The sequence below is a fragment of the Henckelia pumila genome, chromosome 3, assembly GCF_033568475.1.
Source record: "Henckelia pumila isolate YLH828 chromosome 3, ASM3356847v2, whole genome shotgun sequence".
In the NCBI taxonomy this organism is placed as follows: Eukaryota; Viridiplantae; Streptophyta; class Magnoliopsida; order Lamiales; family Gesneriaceae; genus Henckelia; species Henckelia pumila.
In genome coordinates this window covers 185,503,330-185,526,922 of record NC_133122.1, presented here as the reverse complement: position 1 = coordinate 185,526,922, position 23,593 = coordinate 185,503,330, and the positions used below count along the sequence as shown (strand labels likewise).

Genomic DNA, 23,593 nt, shown 5'->3' with positions numbered 1-23,593 from the left:
TATCATAATCTTAATATTATAAAAATTGGTTATTTTAGCGCAAAAATAACGCGTTTTTAACAAACTCGTCGTGATAAGGATTAAACGTATAACTACTATAAAATGTTAAGAGTTGAGGTGCGTATTAAAATTTTAAAAAAGAAATATGTATTTTCAATATTTAATCAATTTTGGTGCAAAAGAAAACTCAATTAATAAGACAATGTGTGCTATACAGGTAGAAATGAAGTGTGAGGGGGCATTTGTGTCTCACTTCATTAGTCATTACGCTTTTGACCCTCCTTCCTCCACCACCATCAGGGTTTAGCTTCGCTTACTCACAAGTTCTCCAATCATATTCCATGGCCGTCTCGCACTTACCGCTTCCACTTCATCTCGAAAACACCGAAACCTTCTTCACTTCCACTCCCTTTTTCCTTCAACCCACTTGTTTGCTTCCAATAGTTCTGTCTTCCGCTTCTTCCAGGAAGCTTAAACTCCGTAATATTTCACTTTCTCCCAAGTTTTTGGGGCCCTCTGTCAAAGGTAAGTGATTTCTCAAATCATGGAACTATGGTTTTATCTGTGATTGATCTTACTGAATGCCAGGTCCAACCCAGAAATGTAGTGGGAGCTCGAGTGCGAGGGGGAGATTAATTCTTGAAAAAAAATGCTAAAAAATTGGAATTTTTTAACTTGTGTGAGCGCGAACCAGTCCAGAACCTACCTGGGTCCGCTCGGGAATTGAATGCTGACGGTGTCTCGGGTTTATTATTGTATTTGTAAATTCGTAACCTTTTTGTTTTCTGTTAAATTCTTGATTGTCTGAGTTTCATGTTGAAGCATTGCTGTGTTTAATCACTCCTATATGTAAAATAAGTTTTCCTTGTTTTATTAGCTATAACAGGGTAAGTCTAAAACCTAATTTGAATTCGACCAAATAGGAATCTTGATAGTGGTTCAAGAATGCGAGTATGTAGTCATGCCATTTGAACAAAATAAAAACATTGACATGGCAAATGAATAATTGTTGGCTAACGAAATAACAAGACTTTTGTAAGTAATAGCTAATGTATAGGCCAGATTTCCTTCCACAAGTTATAAGAGACTCCACTGTGGGAAAATGTATTTTGTAGTTGTTTCACAAACTCTGATGAGTGATCTCTTTCATGATATTGCCGTTGCCATTCAGGGATTTAAATTCGACCATGTATGTTACCTTCATTATCTGGCTTTGTTGATGTGTAATCCGACCACACTAAAAAAAAATTTGATGTTCTCTTCCAGTAAAGTCAAAACCAGAGGAATCTGAAGCCAGTCTCGAAGCAAATACCTTTACTGAGTTCAAGCAGTTGCTCCTGCCTGTGATTGATCGTAACCCTTACCTCTCTGAGGGTACAAAGCAGGTTTTTCTATTGGTTTATGTTTTGCAAGCTAGAAGGGGTTTTAGCACAGTACTGTTATATTGCTTGGGGCTTTTACTCCACTATTTTATGGTAGTGACTGGTGAGGACATTGGAAAACATCACTTATTGGCTTTCAACAACTAAAATGATTGTTCTATTGGCTGTTTATTTGCCAAGCAGCTACCCTTAGTTATACATTGTACACACATTTCATGTATCCTATTGAGATGACTTAGTTTTACTTGGTTTTATGTTCTTCTAGCTAGTTTAACAAGTAGAGATCTTTGATTGTTGACAACAAATAAATACCGGTTCGCCACTGTCATGTTTATGATTCCCCCAGTTGGAAAACTTTGGTTGTTAAGAAGCTACGTTGCGGTCCTTGCGGAGTACAAATCATGATACTATTAGCTATTTACAAAGTTAGTAATGGGGCTTCCTTTTCCTTTTTCCTTTTTTCAAATGTGCATTCTTATTTCTTTATTGTTTGATAGGCCACAGCTACCACTGCTGCTTTGGCAAAGAAATATGGGGCTGAGATAACAGTCATAGGTATAAACTTTACTCTTCCTTCATATTTCTTATATTCAATTTTCATCCAAGCCTGAGCTAGGGTAAACTTGCACATTATACGCTAAGATTCTAGAAATCTAGAGTTCTATGTACTTTGCAGTTATTGATGAAAAGGAGAAGGAATCGCTCTCAGAACATGATACACAGCTGGCCAGCATTCGATGGCATTTATCTGAAGGTGGGTTTGTGAACGAGTAATGTTATCTTGATCTACATACTAAAATTGTTTGGTACTTGCTAATGGACGTTGGCGATTAGAACATGTGCTACGTCAGAGTACACATGCCTTTTCGTGTTTCATCGAACCCACGATCACTAAATTGCTTTCGATAGTAATTATTTCATTTTGGATGCTTGTGTTAGTTAATATGAAATCTTTGCCTGCCAGTTTCATTTAGGGTGATATACCGTACTGTATACCATATACCGTACCGAAAATTACGGTACTATACCGAACATTAGTGTACTGAAACTTCGGTACATATAATTAGTATACCGATTATACCGAAATTTTACGGTATACCGAGATTTCGGTACGGTATCGATAAATACCGTTTTATACCAAAAAAAACTTTATATTTTTTTAAATTTTTAAATTTATTGTTTAAATTGTTATATATTTTTAAATATTTATATGCTGTGTCGTTATTCCGGTATATACCCGAATTTTCAAATTTCATACCGTTACCGTACCCAAAAATTCGGCATCCTTACCGTATTGTACCGAAATCTTCAGTATACTGAAAATTCGGTATTTTCTCGGTCCGATAACCTTGGTTGCACTCACAATTTTGTACGAACTGTGCTTGCATTTGTTGCATAAAATGAATTTTAAGACAAATGCTCGAGCTACTCCGGCACATTGCAGGCGTGCAGCTATCAAGAAACTACAATCTCGGGAGCCTGTTCTTGATTGTTGTTTATATTTTATGCACAGGTGGCTACCAAGAATTCAAGCTGTTGGAGCGACTTGGGGAAGGAAAAAAGCCTACAGCTATTCTTGGAGAGATTGCTGATGAGATGAACATGGATCTTGTTGTTATGAGTATGGAGGCCATCCATTCCAAACATATAGATGCAAATTTGTTGGTTGAGTTCATTCCTTGCCCAGTGTTACTTTTGCCACTATGATCAACAAGAGTACAGTCGCTTCACCGGAAAGCATCCCCTTTATTTGTTTTATGGGTTCAATCGATCTTCCGGTGAGAAAATTTGCTGAACTGGTACTTTTCCATCACATTAAAGGTCCTTTGAACTCACGTGATTTGATGTTAAAACATAATCTGCAGTAGAAATATTTAATTGTAAAATGGAAAACTGTTTAGTGTGAAAGAAGCTGTGTTATTGTGTTTATTTCCTTATAATTTAGAAAACAGTCCATCGCTGCATTCCTCAAATATATGGCGTGTAGCGCTTAATTATTTGTTTTATGGGTTCATTAATTAAATACGTGTTATTTTTGCCAATGAAGTTTGATTCGACGACAATTTAAACTATCGTTTATAACACCTGCGAAAATAATCTGCGTTTGGTTTGACGTTATGCATTTTAATTTTATTTACTTAAGATGAAGAAAATATTAAATTATGAAGAAAAAAAAACGCAATTCGTGAATTGCTGTTGTTGAAAAGTTGGTTTTAAGTGCGGATGACTCATATTTCGTTGCAACGAATAGCTCTATCAAAGTCCCAAATTTAGAATCAAATTTAGAATGATGTTATTTGTAACAAATTCGTCTGATACTTTAAAAAAGATCATATTTGATTTCCAAAGATTACGATGGAGGTCGACTTGTATCAACAGTTAATATCATTATATCACGATTTATGAAAAAATGTAAGCATTTTTCTTGTCTCCTTATTGTACATGCATATAGGCATTATAAAGTATTAATCAACCAAGAAAACAAGGATCATAACATGAATGAACAAATTAAAATAGGATGGCATGGATCATCCTAGCTAATCGGTAAGAGAGTGGCGGAAGTGGCAGCGGTGACGGTAGGGGCAGACGTCGCCAGTGAGAGCCATCCGGCAAACCTCAGTTTTGTATCGTGGATGCCTCATCACTGGCCTCAACTCGTTGATTCCGTGGGCGAATTGGCAGTTGTCCCCGTATGGACAAGCTCCAGTCTCCTGCCACTTGTCACACAGCTCCGTTTTGAACATTCCTTGGACGTTGTACACCTCCAATGCTTCTTCTTCCTTTTTCGACACTATTGGTACATACACTCTAATTTCCTGAGAAAAACGTAACCAGCAATATGGTTATAAAAGAAGCAAATTAATTAACCCACAAAAAAACATAAAAAACTCACTGATTCTTGAATATTATTAGATTGAGTAGCCGCTGGTTCTGTAGTGGGGCGATTTATTTTGAGATAACCACTGGAACGCACAGTAATATTGTTCCGCTCCACACGAGTAATGTGAGAATTAGCTGCGGAGGAGGGGGAAGCGATGCTGAGGCGGTTGAAGTCACACAGAGAGAAGAACACAGCTACGCGGTTGCTGAGATCGGCGTTGGAGAGGCGGAGAGCTTCATTCTCCACACGGAGTGCGTCAGCCTCCGCCATGGAATCGTGAAGCTGAGCGAGGCAGTGTCTGTAACGGTTGTAAAGCTGCTGGTACTCTAGAATGCTGCCGGAACTGAAGCATTGCCTCTCGCCGTCTCCGTCGAAAGAGGCCGTGTCGGAAGTAGAGTTGGGAGAGCAGTTCTGAAATAACGCCGAATAGGATAATAATATTGATGCATTGGAGTTGATCTGGCTGGTCGGCGACAAAGGCAACACAAACGGATTAATATTGCACCTCGAGAAATGCATCGGCGCCGCAACAGCGGAGGAGGCCGACGATGACTTCTCGCCGGATACCGCGAAATCTTCGTACCCATAACTCTCCTTCTCCATTTCTACAACAATCTTGCAATCAGAAATCACCTGGTGAACGTGAAACCACAATTTGGCAGGGAATTATGATGGACAGGCGGGAGACTATATATATATATCATAAGCATTTGAAAGAAATTATCAGGTGCATCAGGGTATAGGGTAAGGCTCGGAAGAATCACAACCGTTCAACTATTTCCATCAGGATCGAACATGATTATATGCAGGGAGAATAGTAGTATATTTATTGCTTGAAGTGGAAGCATTTCAACAGAAAAAGGTGGCGGGGAAATTTTAGTGAAAAATATATACTAAAATTTATGTAAATTAGCAATATTGAGGGGGAAATGAGCAATAAATCTCTGATATCAAACGAAAGTCTTCTTTCAGTTTCTGTGTCTGAACTTGTCCTTGTTCAGTCCCTACTTCATTTTTTTTAATGTGTAAAATACCAAATTGCCCCTGCACATAATCAAAAATTCAGTACTCCTCTTTTATTATATTAAAAGCAGGACAATTCATATAAATCTTTTACTTTTTATTAAGTGTAGGCATATTAGAGTAACTAATTTGGTGTTATGGTCTATTTTTCAATATACCCAAAATACCCTTCTTTTCAATTTTTTGTTTTCTCCATGTTTTTTACTCACTATCCCCACATCTCCAATGACCCTCTTTGCCAATTCTAATTCCTTTTTTTTCTTAATTAACTTAACCTATTAAACATCAAAATTCATATACATTGTAGTTATGTGTTTGTGCATGGTTGCTAGTAATATATAATATTTCTTCATCCTCTCCATTCTCAACGTTCTCTTTTCTCTATTTCAACTTCGAATTCTATTCTCTGTGTGCATTCACGTCCTTGAACCAAATTTTAATTTGTTGAATTTGAAGGCAATAATCGAAGAGGCGGAAGGAGTTTTGAGTGAAAACAATGCAGAAAATCGAACGAAAAAACCAGTTTAGATGTGACAATAAGGAGAATGTTTGAATTTTAGGCTCAAACTTTGTCTTTTCTTTGAAATTGCACGAGTAAAAATGAATTTGTGTTTTATCTTTTTGAATTGAATGATTAATCCATGAGATATGTGTGTGTTGTAGTACTCAATCTACCGATTGATTTCATACCCAAAATCTAAGGTTTAGTTTTGTGAGATGATTTGTGTTTCATCTTTTTAAATTTTAGATAGATTGATACATGTTTATTCCTTGAAGTATTCAATTATTATAATTTCATTCTCAAATTTGTAAAGTTTAGTTCAATATTCGAATTTTTGTTCAATTTTCTGAAAATTCTTTCAAGTATTGAAAGTTTCGTAAAATATTTCTTAATCGACCCACGAAAGAATAAGAATTCGACTATAGCTAGTGTAACGCCCCGAAATTATCATAATTGAGATTGATACTGAAATTCCGAGATTATGAAATTCGAGGATTGAATTAGAAGTTTTTGAACTTTTTGAGCAGGGACTGAATTGAAATTTTTGAAGAATTCAGGGACTAAAGTGCAATTTCCTATTTTGACTTAGTCTTGGCTTGATATTTATATGTGTAGGCGTGTAGGAGTGTATTTCTCCTTCCTTCTTTCTTCTCCATCATCGTGAACTCCATAGCCAACCTTGAGATTGGTCTTCAATCTTCGTGTTGCTATATCCGTCCGATAGAATTTCGATCTGAACATATATTTGCGATCATCGCTTTGAAGGCTTAGTTCTACCGTACGTTTTACTTCGATCGGTTATACTTCATTTTTTAGATGTTGATGGAGTATGAATATTATTGGATATATGTGTTCTTGAGCTAACTGTGATAGTATTTCTAAGACGGTTCGGAAAAATAACAGTGTTTGAATTTGTTATGATTTTTGGAAGATAATTCGAAAATGTCAATTTCTGGGATTTTGGATTTTGGCCGTTTTTGATGAAATTTGGATGAATTGATGTTTGTTGATTTTCGATTAGCCGTTATGCCGCCGGTTTGAAAATTGTTGAGTTTTGAGGAAATTGTTTGAGTTGATATTGAATTGAGTTGAATGATTGATCTTGAGTTCTTATTCACCTTATTTCAGATTTGTTTGAGGGTTGTTGAACTAGGAGTTAGCAGAATTCGAATCTTTGAAGAATTGATCGAGATTGGTAACAAGTTTACCATGTTTGTTTGAATTGAGATTGAATGGTTTTTGATTGAAATCTTTTGTCATTGTAACTTGTCCTTTTTGGAGCCTTTGAATCGAGAAAAGGTATAAGCTGACATCGAGTTGAAAAGGGACGAACACTCGAATTCGAATTCGAATTGATTCTCGAGTTTCCTAAATCACATACTTGCATGATTACTTGAATATGATGATTGATTCCATGCTCTTATTTGATTTATGGTTTAATGCATTACGATTTACATATGCATTCATCTTGACCCTAAATCTTTGATTTCAGTTTCGAATTAGATGTTTTGGGAACTATAATCGAGTGGCCTTGGTTGTTGAGTTCTTCCAAGAGCCCGAATACTCCTTATAGTTGCACCAGAGTATAGAGGATTGAGTTATACATCATCCACCTCGATCGGAAGAGTCGGTGAGTTGTTGTGATATCTTGTCCTCGGGATCCCAACCGAAAAACCGAGTTTTCCCTTGATTATCCGATTAGATAATCTCGAATTTTAAAGACATGCATTTTATTCTATTTAACATTGAAATACATTGATATTGTATCATGATTTTGATATACTATTTGATATTGCATGTTATGTTGCTTTTACTGGGAATATCATTCTCACCGGAGTTATCCGGCTGTTATCTTGTTTTTGTATGTGTACTTGGAAATAGGTGGGATAGGATCGAGTCAGAGACGACATGACTAGTTCGGGTTTGAATGATAGAAGTGGGGAATCGATTTAGAAGTCGAATTGTAATTCGAACTTGTTTTGTAATTTGAAGTTTAGAAAACCTGGAAATGATGCATGTTTCTACCTTTTGAGTACTTTATCTACTCTAGATACTTCATGTATTATAGAATGCTAGATGGATGTAATAATACATGTCGTGGTTTGTTAATTTGAGTTGTTGATGGAATTTTTAGATTTGAAATGCCTTAGAAATATTCTGATTTTTAGCAGGGCACGGACCCCGTGCCTACTTCTGTGCCTGGGTCCGTGTACCTTTGCTTTTGTTATTGATTTTAATTTGACTAGGCACGAACCCTGTACATGCATCCGTGCATGGGTCCGTGTGGTCTGAAGTCGAGGCAGAAACTTGGAATTTTTGAAGTGTTGTGCACGGAACCTAGCACGGATGGGGCACGGAGTCCGTGCCAAAAATAGAGAGTTGACGTTTTAGTGTTATTTTTAAGCACGGACCTTGACACGGAGGTGGCACAGGGTCCGTGTACCTTGCAGCCATTGATCCTTGGCTACAGTTTAATGCACGGACCTGAGCACGGAGTCCGTGCATGTTTAAAAAAAGAAATTTCTTTGCGTTATGCCTTGACTTATTGTTGATGCTTGAATGATTTATTTTTTATTAGATAATTAGAACCGAGGTCCTCACAACTAGGAATGTGAAGAATTCTAGCAGATCTACGAATGAGAAGAATTGTGCTTATGTTTGTATTGTAGTGTTGTTTGTTAAAGCCTATTTTTACGATGCATCGATTGTTATTATTTGAAATTTTATTTAGATTTTATATTTTTAGTGCTATTTGGTCATATTGTAGTTCAATAACTTTTCATATTGTCCATATTATAATTCAATATATGTTATTAAATTGTGTAAATCATTATCTTATTTGCAAATATATATATTTTTGACCGATTTGCATACTTTATATTTAAAGATTTGTCATTGCCAGTGAAAAGGTGGTGAAAGAGGCAAGGTTAAAATTAACGTCGATCATCGTGTTTATGCATGCATGTGGTGGAAGTGTATAACCCATGACACAAATGTCATCTATGGGTATGAACAAGATGTGAAGATGACAAATTTTTAAGCCTTCATAACAACGATTATATTATCAAAAGCAAATGAATTGTTGGAGAGAAACTTTGAGTAATTTTTTTCTTATCATTATGCTTATAGTTTGTAGTTTTTGAGTTTGAACTTTGACAAATTTTTTTATCATCATAGAGTTTCGTGGTGTTAGTTTACTTATGTACTGATGAAAAACAATATTGTTTTTTAGATTTATGCTGATGTGTTCATTTCGTATCAATACATGTTATTGTAGCACCTATTATTTGATTGAATTATGAATGATAGTTAACTAGTAAGACACCGTTGGGTTCGAGTGATGTGACAAATAATACATAAATAAGTAATATAATGTAATATAAAATAAATAAAAAATGATAGTTAATATAGTATTTGATTTGATTGATAGAATATAGTTTATTTGATTTGATTGATTAAATTTTATATGAAAATGATAAATTACTATTTTGTCCTTTTAAGAATAAATAAAATATGAATAATATTATTTATAAGAGTAATATAGTAATTTAAATTCAGTGATTTGATTAATGTAAAATAAATGATTAATGATTTGATTGATGTAAAATAAATAATTAATAAATAGATAAATAGTATGACGAGAAGAACGCGATATTGGATATGATAACTTATACATAAACTAATAGTACTCATACCAAATGGTGCCTAAGTATATTGTTTAGAAATTGACTAGTATGTACATAAAAAAATTGAGGAATCATAGTACATATTGTAGGTATGTTGAGTATATTATTCAATTAATTGATCACGAAAAATAATAAATCGAGCATGATCGAGAATAAATATTAAAAATAATAGCACATTTTTCATATATGTGAAGTATAATATTCAACTAATTGAGAACTAAATAAATTAAGTCAAGTATCAACCTAGGGTACTCTAGGTGTACACATACTTGTTTTCTAAAAATTTAAAAAAATAGAGAAAACCAAGTACAGATTATCCAAAACAAAGTAAAACTGTCAGAAATTGAAGTAAATCATGCAAATATGTTGAATGTAGTATTCAAGGAACGAACATTGAATAAAATAGATCGGGTATGAACTTGGGATACCTTAGGTATACACATACTCATTTTTTTGAAGAGTTTAATAAGTAGAAAAAACCATGTCTAAATAATTCAACATTACGTATAAATGTTAGGAATCAAAATCACCATTTGCATATATGTTGAGCATAGTATTCAATAAATTAAGCCTTAAATAAAATAGGTCGAGTATGAACCTTGGATACCCTAAATGTGCACAAATTCATTTTTGAAAAGTTTTAAAAGTAGGAAAAACAAAGTACAAAAAATCTAAGATTGAGTATAAATATTAGGAATTGTAGTATATTTTGAAAATATGTTGAGTATAATATTCATATAATTAATAAGTACGTAAAATAAGTAGGTTCGAATTCCAAAATATCATATTTAACAATTGCTAAAAATTTAAAAATACATCTAATAATGCAATGGTAGACATTGGACAATAAATGATATCACCATATGTGATCTCATTGGATAATGAGCAATGCATCCTTGTTCTACATTTGTCATAGTAGTGCATACATGATATTAGATTATCAACACTAATGGAATTGAGCGACTATTCATACAATAATGAAAACTAATCATAAGCTTCATAATGTATGTTATGTATGAAATTATAAAATCTTCATATGTATACAAATAATAAGTTTTTCATTCGTATTTTCCAATATGTTTGTGCCACAAATGGTCGAGATTGTGCATATAATATTATTTTACTTTTTGGGATAAAATTTTGAGTCACTAAGATAACCTTGCTAAGTGAAAATAAATTAGGTACGAATTCTCCCAGATTGGGAATAATCTTGGACATTTGTGGCACACGTGGATAGAAAATTCGGAACAAGAAATTCATTATTTGTACATGTGTGAATATGTCATGATTTGGTACATAAAACACATTAAAATGCTCATGATAAGTTTTCATTGTCATAATGAATAGTCACCCTATTTTCATTAGTGTTGGTCATCTAGTTTCATGTGCACCATTTTGACAAATGTAGAAGATGATTACATTGCTCATTGTCCAATGAGATCATAACTAAGATATCATTCATTGCTCAATTTCTAAAATTTCATAATTAGATATACATCTAAACTTCAACAGTCGGAATATGATATTTAGACATCAATTAACTAATTTTTAAGGCGACACTTTTATTTAAACTCCACTAATAAAAGAACATGTGTGACATGTGATCTAGCACAACACATAAGCAATAAGAGTACAAATGCGGTTTAATCACACATATAGTTTTCATATTTTGGGATAAAATTTTGAGTTATTAAGATCGACCGTGAAAGTGAAAAAGTAAAATTAAATTAATTTTGAATTGTCCCTAGTTTGGAACAATTTCAAATATATTTAGAACAATTTTAAATATTTGTGGCACAAAAAGATAGGAAATTAGGAACAAGAGACTCATACTTTGTACTCACACAAAGATCTTATGATTTGATGCATACCACAAATTATGATGCTTATGATGAGTATCCATTGTCATATAAATAGTAGCTCAATTTCATTAGTACTAGTATTCTAATATCATGTGCACTATTTTGAAAAATGTAGAAGATGAATACATTGTTCATCATTTAATGAGATTATATGTGGTGATATCATTCATTGGCTAATGTCTAAAATTGTGTGATTGGATATTATTCTAAACTTAAAAAATTATTAAATATGATATTTAGGCTTCGATTAACCAAATTTGTAAGACGACAATTGTGTTTGAACTATACCATTAAAAGAGATCTGTGATCTTGGGGTCTGACACAACACATAAGCAAGAACAGTACAAATGTGGCTTAATTGCGCATATAATGTTCTACTTTTTGGAATAATATTTTGGGTCACTAAGATCGACCTTAACAATTGAAAGTAAATTAGGTTCGAATTGACTTCGATTTGGAATAATTCCAAATATATTTGGAATAATCTTGGACATTTGAAACACAAGAAGATAGATAATTAGAAATGAGAGACTCATTCTTTGCATACACGCGAAGAATTATGATTTAGTTCATAACACACATTATGATGCTTATGATGAGTATCCATTCTCATATGAACAGTAGCTCAATTTCATTAGTGCTAGTAGTTTAATATCATGCACATTATTTTGACAAATGTAGAAGATAAATATATTGCTCATCATTTAATTAGATCACATATGATGATATCATTCATTGGCTAATGTATAAATTTGTGTAATTAGATGTTATTCTAAAATTGAAAAGTTATTTAATATGATATTTAGACATCCATCATCCAAATTTATAAGCCGACACTTGTATTTGAACTACCTATTAAAAGAGATGTGTGATCTTGGAGTCTGACACAACACATAAACAAGTATAGTACAAATGTGGCTTAATTGCGCATATAATGTTCTACCTTTTGGGATAATATTTTGGATCACTTAGATCGATCTGACCAATTGAAAGTAAATTATTTTCGAATTGACTCTGATTTGGAATAGTTTCAAATATATTTGGAACAATCTCGGATATTTGTGACACAAGAAGATATGAAATTAGGAATGAGAAACTCATTCTTTGCACACACACACACACACGAAGATGTTATGATTTGATGTATAACACATATTATGATTCTTATGATGAATATCAATTTTCATATGAATAGTAGCTCAATTCCATTAGTTCTAGTAGTCTAATATCATGTGCACTGTTGAAGTTGAGAATTAAAATTAATAATGCAATTATAGACATTGACCAATGAATGATATCAACAAATGTGATCTCACTGAATAATAAAAAATGTATTTCTCATTTGTCAATTAGTGCACATGACATTAGCTGACAAATACTAATGTAATTGGTCGAAAATTGGTACAACAATGAAAACTCATCATAATGTGTGTTATGCACCAAATGATAATATCTTGGTTTGTGCGCAAAAAATGACTCTCATTCCAAACTGCATATCAGTTTTTTTTGTACAGTAAATATCCAAGATTGTTCCAAAAATATTTGGGATTATTTCAAATCGGAGATAATTTGAACCTAATTAAATATATTTTTGTGCCTCTATTTTTGGACACGTAAGGTTTATAAATTTCATATACCACATCTTCATACTTGGAAACAATGTTCAATTTAAAACTTCAAGTTATTGTTTAGTAAAATAAAAGCACAAAAATATCTAAATGGAGTAGTAATTAAAAACATTTGAGTACTGAAGCACATAAGCTGTGTATTGAAATGCAAAAATATTTGATGTTCAGGTTCAATTAAAAAAAATTAAATATTTTTTTTGTGAAATCAAAACAGAAAAGTATCAAATTAAGAATTAAAAAGAAAAAATGGTGCACATGAATGGTGCACACGAACACAATGAAAAATATATTCGAGTCTATAAGGTTAATTATTTGATTTAATTAATGTCCAATTAAAAAAAAATCTGGGTACTGTAAGGTTATTTGATACCAATTGTAATTATTAGACAATTTCTGAAATGGAGTTCACAATCTTCACAATCTAGGACTTCACAATCTATTCAAGAATTTTACTCAATCATTTAGTTGATTCTTACTAAATATCAAATGCCACGAAACTTCTCATACATTGTTATTTGAGTGTTCATCCCTTGTTGGTTTGCTCAAAAAGATTAAAAAAAGCTCAATTTCAAAGTAAACACCAAAACTTGTCTCCGCTTACTAAATCAAGGTACACATATAATTGCAATAATACACAAATAAATAACAATTCAACACAATACTAAAGATATTGAGCACTGTAAACACAATTTGATGAGTTTAAAGATGTTGGTTTACAAGAGAATAGACTAGCTACCTCCACAAAATTAAGAATAATTCAGTACAATTAACGTACAAAAATATGAATTATTGGTGTAACTTACATAAAATTTGGTATTTAAAAAAAAAAAAAAAGCTGGGCATCAATGATGCATGTTAGGTATTTCATGAAAAAGGAAATATTGATGTGATTGGATTCTCGGAGTTGCTTAATCCTAACTATAAACAAATCTGATCAATACAAAAAAAACATAAAACAACCTTAAATCAAAATCTCCATCCACGATGCACAATCAGTTTAAAATTCAAAACAAATAAAATTTTTTCTCAATATTGTGATTAAATAACAAATTCACATCCCAATCAAGTGCTTAAAGAACAACTCATCAAAATTCATAAATTGACAATGAAATTATAAGTGTTCCAGCTCTTTTTGGATAATCTATTACATATAACAGTAGATACATTCAAAAACATTAAATTATAACCAATTTACCATAGTGAAATGATACAAAAATGAAAATAAACTCGCACATGAGATAATAATGACCGAGGTAGAAATCTCTAATTTATTTTGACAGAGTGTACGTTTGTTTCGATGTTGTGAAAACACCAAACTGACTCAAATTAAAATAATAATGCATCAAAATAATAACATTCACACTTGAAAATTTCAAAAAATAAATGGACTTCTTTCCACTTGTAAACAAGGAGAAATGCTTTTTTTTTGTCCAATAAGTTGTCTATTTTTTGGTTTTGGTTCATTAACTTTTTAAAATTTGGTTTTGGTACTCAAACTTTTAATTTTCAGTGATTTTGGTCCAATTGCTGACATGGCAGATAGACACGTCAGCATTTTCTGGTGCCACATCATCATTTTTCGATGGCACGCCAGCATTTTTCGGTGTCACATCAACAGTTGGATCAAAATACCTAAAACTAAAAGTTAGTATACCTAAACAAAAATTTGAAAAGTTAATGGACCAAAACCAAAAAATAACAAGTTAATGGACCAAAAAAAATATTTTCCATGTAAACAATTAGCAAAAGGAAACATAAATCTGACTATGAGAATAACTAAGTGGGAGTTAAGGGAAGTTGAGATTGAACGTCAAGAAATTAGGAGAGATTGAAGGATTATGAATATTAATTTATTGAGGAAAATGATGGTGAATCACATACATATCATTTTGTCAAGAATATAGCCGTCAATTTGGGTTAGGCCCGCCGGGTTGGCCCGACCCGCCACACAATTTAAGTAGGTTGGGTTGAAATTTTTTCAACCCAACAAAAGGTGGGCCTAGATGAGCCAACCCGCCTAGGCCCGCGACCCGCGCGGGTTGGCCCGCGGGCCTGAAAAATTAATAATTTATTTTTATTTTTATTGTTATATATGCATTTTTTAATAAAAGTTGTGATTTTTTTTTGTATTAATTAATTTATATAAAATTTACACACATGAAATCAATAATTAAAATTTTTATTAATATGTTTCTATTAATATTTATTTATGAAATTATATTTATAATTAATTTTAATATTTTTTATTTATTTTTATTTGTCGTGATCCAACCCGTGGGCCGGCCCGCCTAACCCGCAACCCACCTTGGGTTGGGTTGGATTGAGAATTTCCAGCCCGTCAGGATGGTGGGTCGGCCCGCCATCGACCCGCCAAAAGGTGGGTTTTTGGTGGGCCGGCCCGCCCGCCCATGAGTTGACCCGTTTGACAGCTCTAGTTAAGAAGGGTATTATGGACTTTATTGTGTTTGTGGAGTTAATACAAAGGAATTTCATGTATCAGGGAGTGCTGACTGTTGAAAAATATATATAAATATATATTATTATTTATTGTTGAATGTTGAAGGTTGAAAGTTGAAAATTGAGTTGTAAAATATTGAAAATTAGTGTGTGATGATGTAATTAATGATGTATTAATTTTTGACTAATCTCCAATTGAGATCTATAAATAGGTCTCTCCATTTGTGTAGAAAAACACAATTGTGAAGAGAGAAAAATTTTATAAAGTGTAGAATTTGATAAATTTTGAGTTTTTGAGTTTTTACTTTTTACCGTAAATTTTTACTTTTTCACAACACGTTATCAGCACGATCGCTCGAAGGTTCTCTATATTTTCCGACGCTCCAAAATACAAGAAGAAGTCAAAAATATTCAACAAGTAAGAATTTTTATTTTACTGTTTATATATTTTTATTGTGTATATATTAATATATAATATCATGTTATGAAAAAATAAGTTTTTTTCAAAACTTGTTATAAATCCTGGGAGGATGTTAAGACGACATCCCACACTCCCGGTAAGGGATACGACAAGTATAAAAGCCTCTAAGGTTTTTAAACAATAACGTGATTATATTTATTATGTATATATATATTAACTATATTAATATATAATTTCATGTTATTATATAAAAGGTTGTCTATGACACTGACCTTATAATAACGTGATATGATATATATTATTGTGTATTTATATACTAACCATATTTGTATAATCTCATGTTATTATATAAAAGGTTGTCTACGACACCGATCTTATAATAATGTGATATGATATACTATACCTGACTTTATACTAACTATATTGGTATAATTTCACAACATTATATAAAAGGCTGTCTACGACACTGACCTTATAATAATGTGATATGATATACATAATTATTTAATTATGATTATCATTATATGCATTACATGATTATCACGAATTTTTATTCAACACATACTCAATTTTTTCTTTACCCCCAACGGTCACAAACGGTAACAAAACGGCTAGTTTTTGCCCTATAAATATGTTCACTCAAACTCATTTTCAATCACACCAAATTCATTCTTTCTCTCAAAATATTTTATCCTCGGTTTTTTTCGAAGATGGAGATGATGACATTTATAAGGATATTTTTCATAACGACTATGATCATCATGCTCACGAGTCTTTTACTCACCAGCGATTTTCCAACACATATTTTTTCTCTATTTGTATACGCACTTGTAATTTACGTTCTTCCATTATTTTGTATTGTCATATTTATGGAAATTAACTAATAAAATGCATTGTTATTTTCTAGTACCACCATGTCGAACTTGGCGAAACTCGAATTCATTGCACTTGATATAACCGGAAAGAATTATATGCCATGGACCCTCGATGTAGAAATGCATCTCGAGTCATTGGGTCTTAACGAAACTATCAAAGAAAATAACATATCATCCTCACAAGATAAAGCAAAAGCGATGATATTTTTACGCAGACATCTTGATGAGGGGTTGAAATGTGAATATTTGACCGAAAAAGACCCAATGATTTTGTGGAAAGGGTTAAAAGAACGTTTTGAGCATATACGGGAAGTTATACTTCCTACCGCACGAGATGAATGGAATACTTTAAGATTCCAAGATTTTAAAAAGGTGAGTGATTATAATTCTGCGATGTATCGAATTGTCTCACAGCTGAAATTTTGTGGGCATAATATTACTGAGATGGAAATGCTTGAAAAGACATTTTCCACATTCCACGCATCAAATATAACTCTACAACAACAATATAGAGTGCGTGGATTTTCAAGATACTCAGAACTCATCGCATGTTTACTCGTGGCGGAAAAGAATAATGAATTGCTCATGAGAAATCATCAGTCCAGACCTACTGGTTCAACGGCATTTCCTGAAGCAAATGTTGTAAGTAAAAATGAAAACCAAAATCAAAGATATAGACAAGATTTTGGTCGAGGTCGTGGACGAGGACGTGGGCGTGGACGTGGGCATAGAAATGATCGCGGTCGTGGTCGAGGCCGTGGATTTGAAAATAAAAGAGATAGTTATTTCAATAATTCATCTCAAAGGAACGTCACGAACCACCCACAAAAGAGGCAGCATGATAATACGGGTGAAAATGAAAATCATCCAAAAAGAACTGAGAGTGTTTGTTATAGATGTGGCACTCCAGGACATTGGTCAAGAACTTGTCGAGCCCCTGAGCATCTGTGTAAGCTCTATAAAGATTCAATAAAGGGGAAAGAAAAAGAGACCAATTTTACTGAAAACATTGACCATGCAAGTGGTTCAATGAATTTAGATGCTGCCTACTTTTTGAATGATTTCGAAGATATTGATTAAAAGTACTGGTGGGAAAAGAATGTAACAATGTAATTTTTATATTGTAAAACATATTATATTTTGCATGTATTGTTTTATTCTGCAATTAAATTGTAACATATTATAATTTGCATGTATCTTTCTTAATTCATTTTATTGCATATTGTTTTTGAAGATCATTATGGAAAATGCTATGATCAAAGATGGAAATAATGCACTGGAAGTTTGCATACCAGATAGTGGTACAACGCACACTATCCTCAGAAATGAAAAATATTTCTTGGAATTAAAACCAACAAAAACAATGGTGAATACAATATCAGGTCCTGTAGACTTGATTGAAGGATGTGGCAAAGCACAATTTTTGTTACCTAATGGTACAAATTTTTTGATAAATAGTGCTTTATATTCACCACGATCACAAAGAAATTTGTTGAGTTTTAATGATATATATTCTCATGGTTATGATACGGAAACAATAACCGAAGGAAATGAGAAATATATGTGTCTTACTACATATAAATCAGGAAAGAAATATGTAGTTGAGAAATTATCAATGCTCCCTACTGGATTGCATTATACACATATAAGTCCAATCGAATCAAATATGGTTATTGGAAATTCTTCAATACTAACAAATTGGCATGATCGATTGGGACATCCTGGTTCAATAATGATGCGAAGGATTATAGAAAATACAAGTGGTCATCCACTGAAAGACCAGAAGATCTTTCAGAATAATAAGTTTCAGTGTAAAGCATGTTCTCTGGGGAAACTTATTATAAGACCATCACCAGCTAAAATCCAAAAGGAATCACCCATATTTCTTGAACGTATTCAAGGTGATATTTGTGGGCCAATTCATCCACCATGTGGACCATTTCGATACTTTATGGTATTGATCGATGCCTCTAGCAGATGGTCACATGTATGTTTATTGTCCACTCGGAATGTGGCATTTGCAAAATTGATGGCTCAAATAATAAAATTGCGGAATCAATTTCCCGAATATACGATCAAGAAAATAAGACTTGATAATGCTAGAGAATTTACTTCCCATACTTTTAACGACTATTGTATGTCGATGGGAATTACTGTTGAACATCCTGTAGCTCATGTTCATACACAAAATGGATTAGCTGAATCATTGATTAAACGTCTGCAGTTGATTGCTAGACCAATGATTATGAGAACGAAACTCCCTATTTCTATATGGGGACATGCAATTTTACATGCTGCTGCATTGATTCGCATCAGGCCAAGTGCATATCATAAACACTCCCCATTGCAGCTTGTATTTGGCAAAGAACCAGATATTTCTCATTTGAGAATTTTTGGATGTATGGTGTATGTGCCTATTGCACCACCTCAAAGAACAAAAATGGGACCTCAAAGAAAGAATGGTATTTATATCGGCTATGATAGTCCATCAATCATTAGATATCTTGAGGCTCAGACAGGCGATGTGTTTACAGCACGGTTTGCTGATTGTCATTTTGATGAAAATAACTTCCCAATGTTAGGGGGAGAAAAGAAACACATCGAAAAAGAAATCACATGGTATGTACCATCATTATTACATTTGGATCCTAGAACTAAATAATGTGATAAAGATGTACAGCAAATTGTGCATTTGCAAAGAATAGCAAATCAAATGCCAGATGCATTTGCAGACACAAAAGGGGTAACAAAATCATATATACCTGCTGTAAATGCCCCTTCTCGAGTTGAAATTCCAAAGAAACAAAATGAAGACATTCATGATGTCATAAAACGCCTAAAGCGTGGAAGGCCAGTCGGTTCAAAGGATAAAAATCCTCGGAAAAGAAAATACATAGAGAAAAATGATGATCAGAAAATAGAAAATGGTGTTCCAGAAGAAACACACGATGATGAAAATATTTTGTCAGAACCACAAACTGACGAGAATCATGAAATCTCTATCAATTATATTAATACTGGAAAAATATGGAACCGAAAGAATGTACAAGATATTGATGAGATATTTTCGTACAATGTGGCATGTGACATCGTAAATGAAGATAATGAACCAAAATCTTTTGGTGAATGCAAAACTCGAAAGGATTGGTCAAAATGGAAAGATGCCATCCAGGTTGAATTAAATTCGCTAAATAAACGTAGTGTTTTTGGACCTATAGTCCTTACACCTAAAGGTGTTAAACCTGTTGGGTACAAATGGATTTTTATTCGAAAGATAAATGAGAAAAATGAAATAGTGAGATATAAAGCTCGACTTGTTGCACAAGGTTTTTCTCAAAGACCTGGAATTGATTATGAAGAAACATATTCTCCTGTTATGGATGCAATTACGTTTCGGTATTTGATCAGTTTAGCAGTGTTTGAAAACTTGGACATGCGTCTAATGGATGTTGTTACAGCTTATTTATACGGATCACTTGATAGTGATATATACATGAAAATCCCTGAAGGATTTAAGATGCTAGAAGCACAAAGTTCAGAACCCAGAGAATTTTATTCTGTGAAATTACAAAGATCATTGTATGGGTTAAAGCAATCCGGCCGAATGTGGTATAATCGGCTAAGTGAACACTTGATGAAAAAGGGATATGTAAATGATCCAATATTCCCTTGTGTTTTCATCAAGAAAACAACATCGGGATGCGTGATTATTGCTGTATATGTTGATGATTTAAACATCATTGGAACGAATAAAGAAATTCAAGAAGTGATGTTATACTTGAAGGAAGAATTTGAAATGAAAGACCTTGGAAAAACCAAGTATTGTCTTGGTTTACAAATTGAACAAAAAGAATGTGGAATTTTTGTTCACCAGTCTAATTATATAGAGAAGGTCCTTAAACGTTTCAATATGGATCAATCAAATCCTTTAAGTACTCCAATGGTTGTCAGATCATTGAATATAGAAAAGGATCCATTTCGTCCATGTGAAGATGATGAAGTTGTTCTTGGTCCTGAAGTACCATATCTAAGTGCCATTGGTGCCCTTATGTATCTTGCAAATTGCACTAGACCAGACATATCTTTTGCAGTAAATTTATTGGCAAGATTCAGTTCATGTCCAACGAAGAGGCACTGGAACAGAATTAAACATATATTCCGTTATTTACGAGGAACGACGGATTTGGGACTTTTGTATCCAAAAGATACAAATCAGAGAATAATTGGTTATGCTGATGCTGGATACTTATCTGATCCACATAAGGCACGTTCCCAAACCGGATATGTATTTACTCGTGGAGGCACTGCAATCTCTTGGCGATCACAGAAACAAACACTTGTTACAACTTCATCAAATCATGCCGAGATTATTGCACTACATGAAGCAAGCCGTGAATGTGTCTGGCTTAAATCAATGACTCGGCATATCCAAACTTCTTGCGGATTATCAGTGGACAAGAATCCAATCACACTGTATGAAGATAATGCCGCATGTGTTGCCCAAATGAAAGAAGGATACATCAAAAGTGACAGAACTAAACATATTCCTCCTAAATTCTTTGCATACACTCAAGAGCTGGAGAAGAATAAAGATATTGATATCTGTTACATTCAATCAAGTGAGAACTCATCCGATCTCTTCACAAAGGCACTTCCCACGGCGATATTCAGAAAACACATTTATAATATTGGGATGCGCAATCTACGAAATATGTGAAGAATCATTCATGTTGACATCAGGGGGAGTTTACGTGGCTGCACTCTTTTTTCCTTACAATGGTTTTTGTCCCAATGGGTTTTTCCTAGTAAGGTTTTTAACGAGGCAGTATACAACACGTAATGGAGATAGTCATTCTATCATGATCATCATCACAAGGGGGAGTGTTGAAAAATATATATAAATATATATTATTATTTATTGTTGAATGTTGAAGGTTGAAAGTTGAAAATTGAGTTGTAAAATATTGAAAATTAGTGTGTGATGATGTAATTAATGATGTATTAATTTTTGACTAATCTCCAATTGAGATCTATAAATAGGTCTCTCCATTTGTGTAGAAAAACACAATTGTGAAGAGAGAAAAATTTTATAAAGTGTAGAATTTGATAAATTTTGAGTTTTTGAGTTTTTACTTTTTACCGTAAATTTTTACTTTTTCACAACACTAACAACATATTTGTGCTTGTTTTTAGGGATTTATTGATAATTTCTCCTATTGTGGGGAACATGAAATTGATTAGAGAGATATTAATTACTTGATAAATTAATAATTTATTATTTTAAAAAGTATTTTTTATCCAATTAACATAAATATTTAATCATATAAAAAGTCATTGTTTTTAATCAACGTACACTAGCATTATATTATTTGAACTAATATAGAAGACATTGATTATATATATAAAATATATATTTAAATAAGTGATACTCACTGTTTTTTTAATGATTAAATATATTATACCGATTACTCAAATTAATTTCACCATATAAACAAAACAATAATAGGTTTACATTTAATGAAAAAAACAACAATAAAATCATACTTTATAAAATTGTCATAGTTACTTTATAAGTTTAGAGAATTATTCATTTATATTTTTGATTATAGGTTCATACAAAGGACTTCTGAAAAATTATTATTTTATTAATTTATCAAAATTATTAATTTAATACATTGACCCAAGTTGAGACAGATAAAAAAATTATTTTAGAGATGTTATTAATTTATAAAGTATCAAATTATAGATGTTTTACTGTACATGTTTGTGCTCCAGCTCTAGGCGTTGTTTAAAAGTATCAAATTATAGATGTTTTACTGTACATGTTTGTGCTCCAGCTCTAGGCGTTGTTTACATTATTAATTAGGGCGGAAAGCCAAACCGATCGAGGCGGCCTCTTAAGAGAATTTTGAACCGATTGTGCGCCGATTAAGCAGCTTAGGTAGCCGATTAAATGTAATAACACTTAGAGACATTGAATATCTAAAACTCGGGACGGTGATAACCATCTAATGCTTAGGAAACACCTTTTAAAACATTACATATAATAAACAGGTGTCACATCAATGATACTCATATGTATGTGTCCATAATAGGTGTGTAATATATATGTTGAAATATTCATAGTTTTGGTGTTGACAAACTATGACAAACAACAGGAAAACTCAGTATGAGAACTAAACTTGTCATGAACTAAAACTGAGCTGCTCAACTGGACACGTTCTCAATCGAAACTGGAGTTCTCAACTAAAACTGAATTGACTTGGTCCACATGACTAGTCGAAGATCTAAACTAGATAAGTAAACTGAACTGAGCTGACTAGTACATAAGCTGAACAGGATTTTTGCTCTGCTCAACTGAATCAGTTTGGCTTGGACTAAGAAAAGTAGACCAGTCGAGGCATGACCAGTTGTGCACAAACTCAAGATCAATTGGTACCCGTACAAACGACAACGTGCAGATGCATACTTTTGGTACGAATGTCAATGAGCTAAAGACAAAGCAACGACCCCTATCTTTGGAAGCACATCAATTTGAATTTATGACCATTGCAATTGGAAGCTATAAATAGCAGACCGTGATCATTTATCAAGTGAGTTATCCAGTTAGTGACTCTGAAATTCAAGCAATCTTATTCTCTCACAAAGTCAACTAAAGCTATCAAGAGCTACTGAAGAAAACTGATCGAGCACACACTTCAAGTTATATTTGATCAAGTGTAAGATCAATTGTGCTAAGTCTATATAGAGTTGTAATACTCTGTAATAGATCAGTTAGGTGTTGTACACACACTCATTCTATTGTAACTGAATTCAATCAAAGACTGAATTCTTGAGTTGAGGCTAAGAGTTTCAGTTGTAGGCAATGGGGTAAGT

At 32.9% G+C, this 23,593-nt stretch overlaps 2 protein-coding genes across 2 annotated transcripts; one reads left to right on the top strand and one right to left on the bottom strand.

The window, feature by feature from the left end:
- The first annotated feature begins 241 nt into the window (after nt 1-241).
- Nucleotides 242-3,307, top strand: LOC140891696 (uncharacterized). The gene is made up of 5 exons (XM_073300301.1): nt 242-525; nt 1,267-1,385; nt 1,880-1,937; nt 2,059-2,136; nt 2,896-3,307. The coding sequence occupies exons 1-5, from the start codon at nt 342-344 to the stop codon at nt 3,087-3,089; spliced, it is 633 nt and encodes a 210-aa protein (XP_073156402.1). The 5' UTR covers nt 242-341; the 3' UTR covers nt 3,090-3,307.
- A 612-nt stretch (nt 3,308-3,919) lies between these two features.
- Nucleotides 3,920-4,995, bottom strand: LOC140893431 (zinc finger CCCH domain-containing protein 14-like). The gene is made up of 2 exons (XM_073302498.1): nt 4,276-4,995; nt 3,920-4,198 (listed from the first exon to the last, which is right to left on the bottom strand). Exons 1-2 carry the CDS (start codon nt 4,864-4,866, stop codon nt 3,920-3,922), a joined length of 870 nt encoding a protein of 289 aa, XP_073158599.1. The 5' UTR covers nt 4,867-4,995.
- Nucleotides 4,996-23,593: the final 18,598 nt, after the last annotated feature.

Bases quoted from the DNA above. Each gene is read 5' to 3' on its own strand.
- LOC140891696 (XM_073300301.1), top strand. From the start codon at position 342: ATGGCCGTCTCGCACTTACCGCTTCCACTTCATCTCGAAAACACCGAA. The intron at 1,386-1,879 runs GTTTTTCTATTG...ATTGTTTGATAG, and splicing joins TCTCTGAGGGTACAAAGCAG to GCCACAGCTACCACTGCTGC. The intron at 2,137-2,895 runs GTGGGTTTGTGA...TTTTATGCACAG, and splicing joins TCGATGGCATTTATCTGAAG to GTGGCTACCAAGAATTCAAG.
- LOC140893431 (XM_073302498.1), bottom strand. From the start codon at position 4,866: ATGGAGAAGGAGAGTTATGGGTACGAAGATTTCGCGGTATCCGGCGAG. The intron at 4,199-4,275 runs GTGAGTTTTTTA...CGTTTTTCTCAG, and splicing joins CTAATAATATTCAAGAATCA to GAAATTAGAGTGTATGTACC.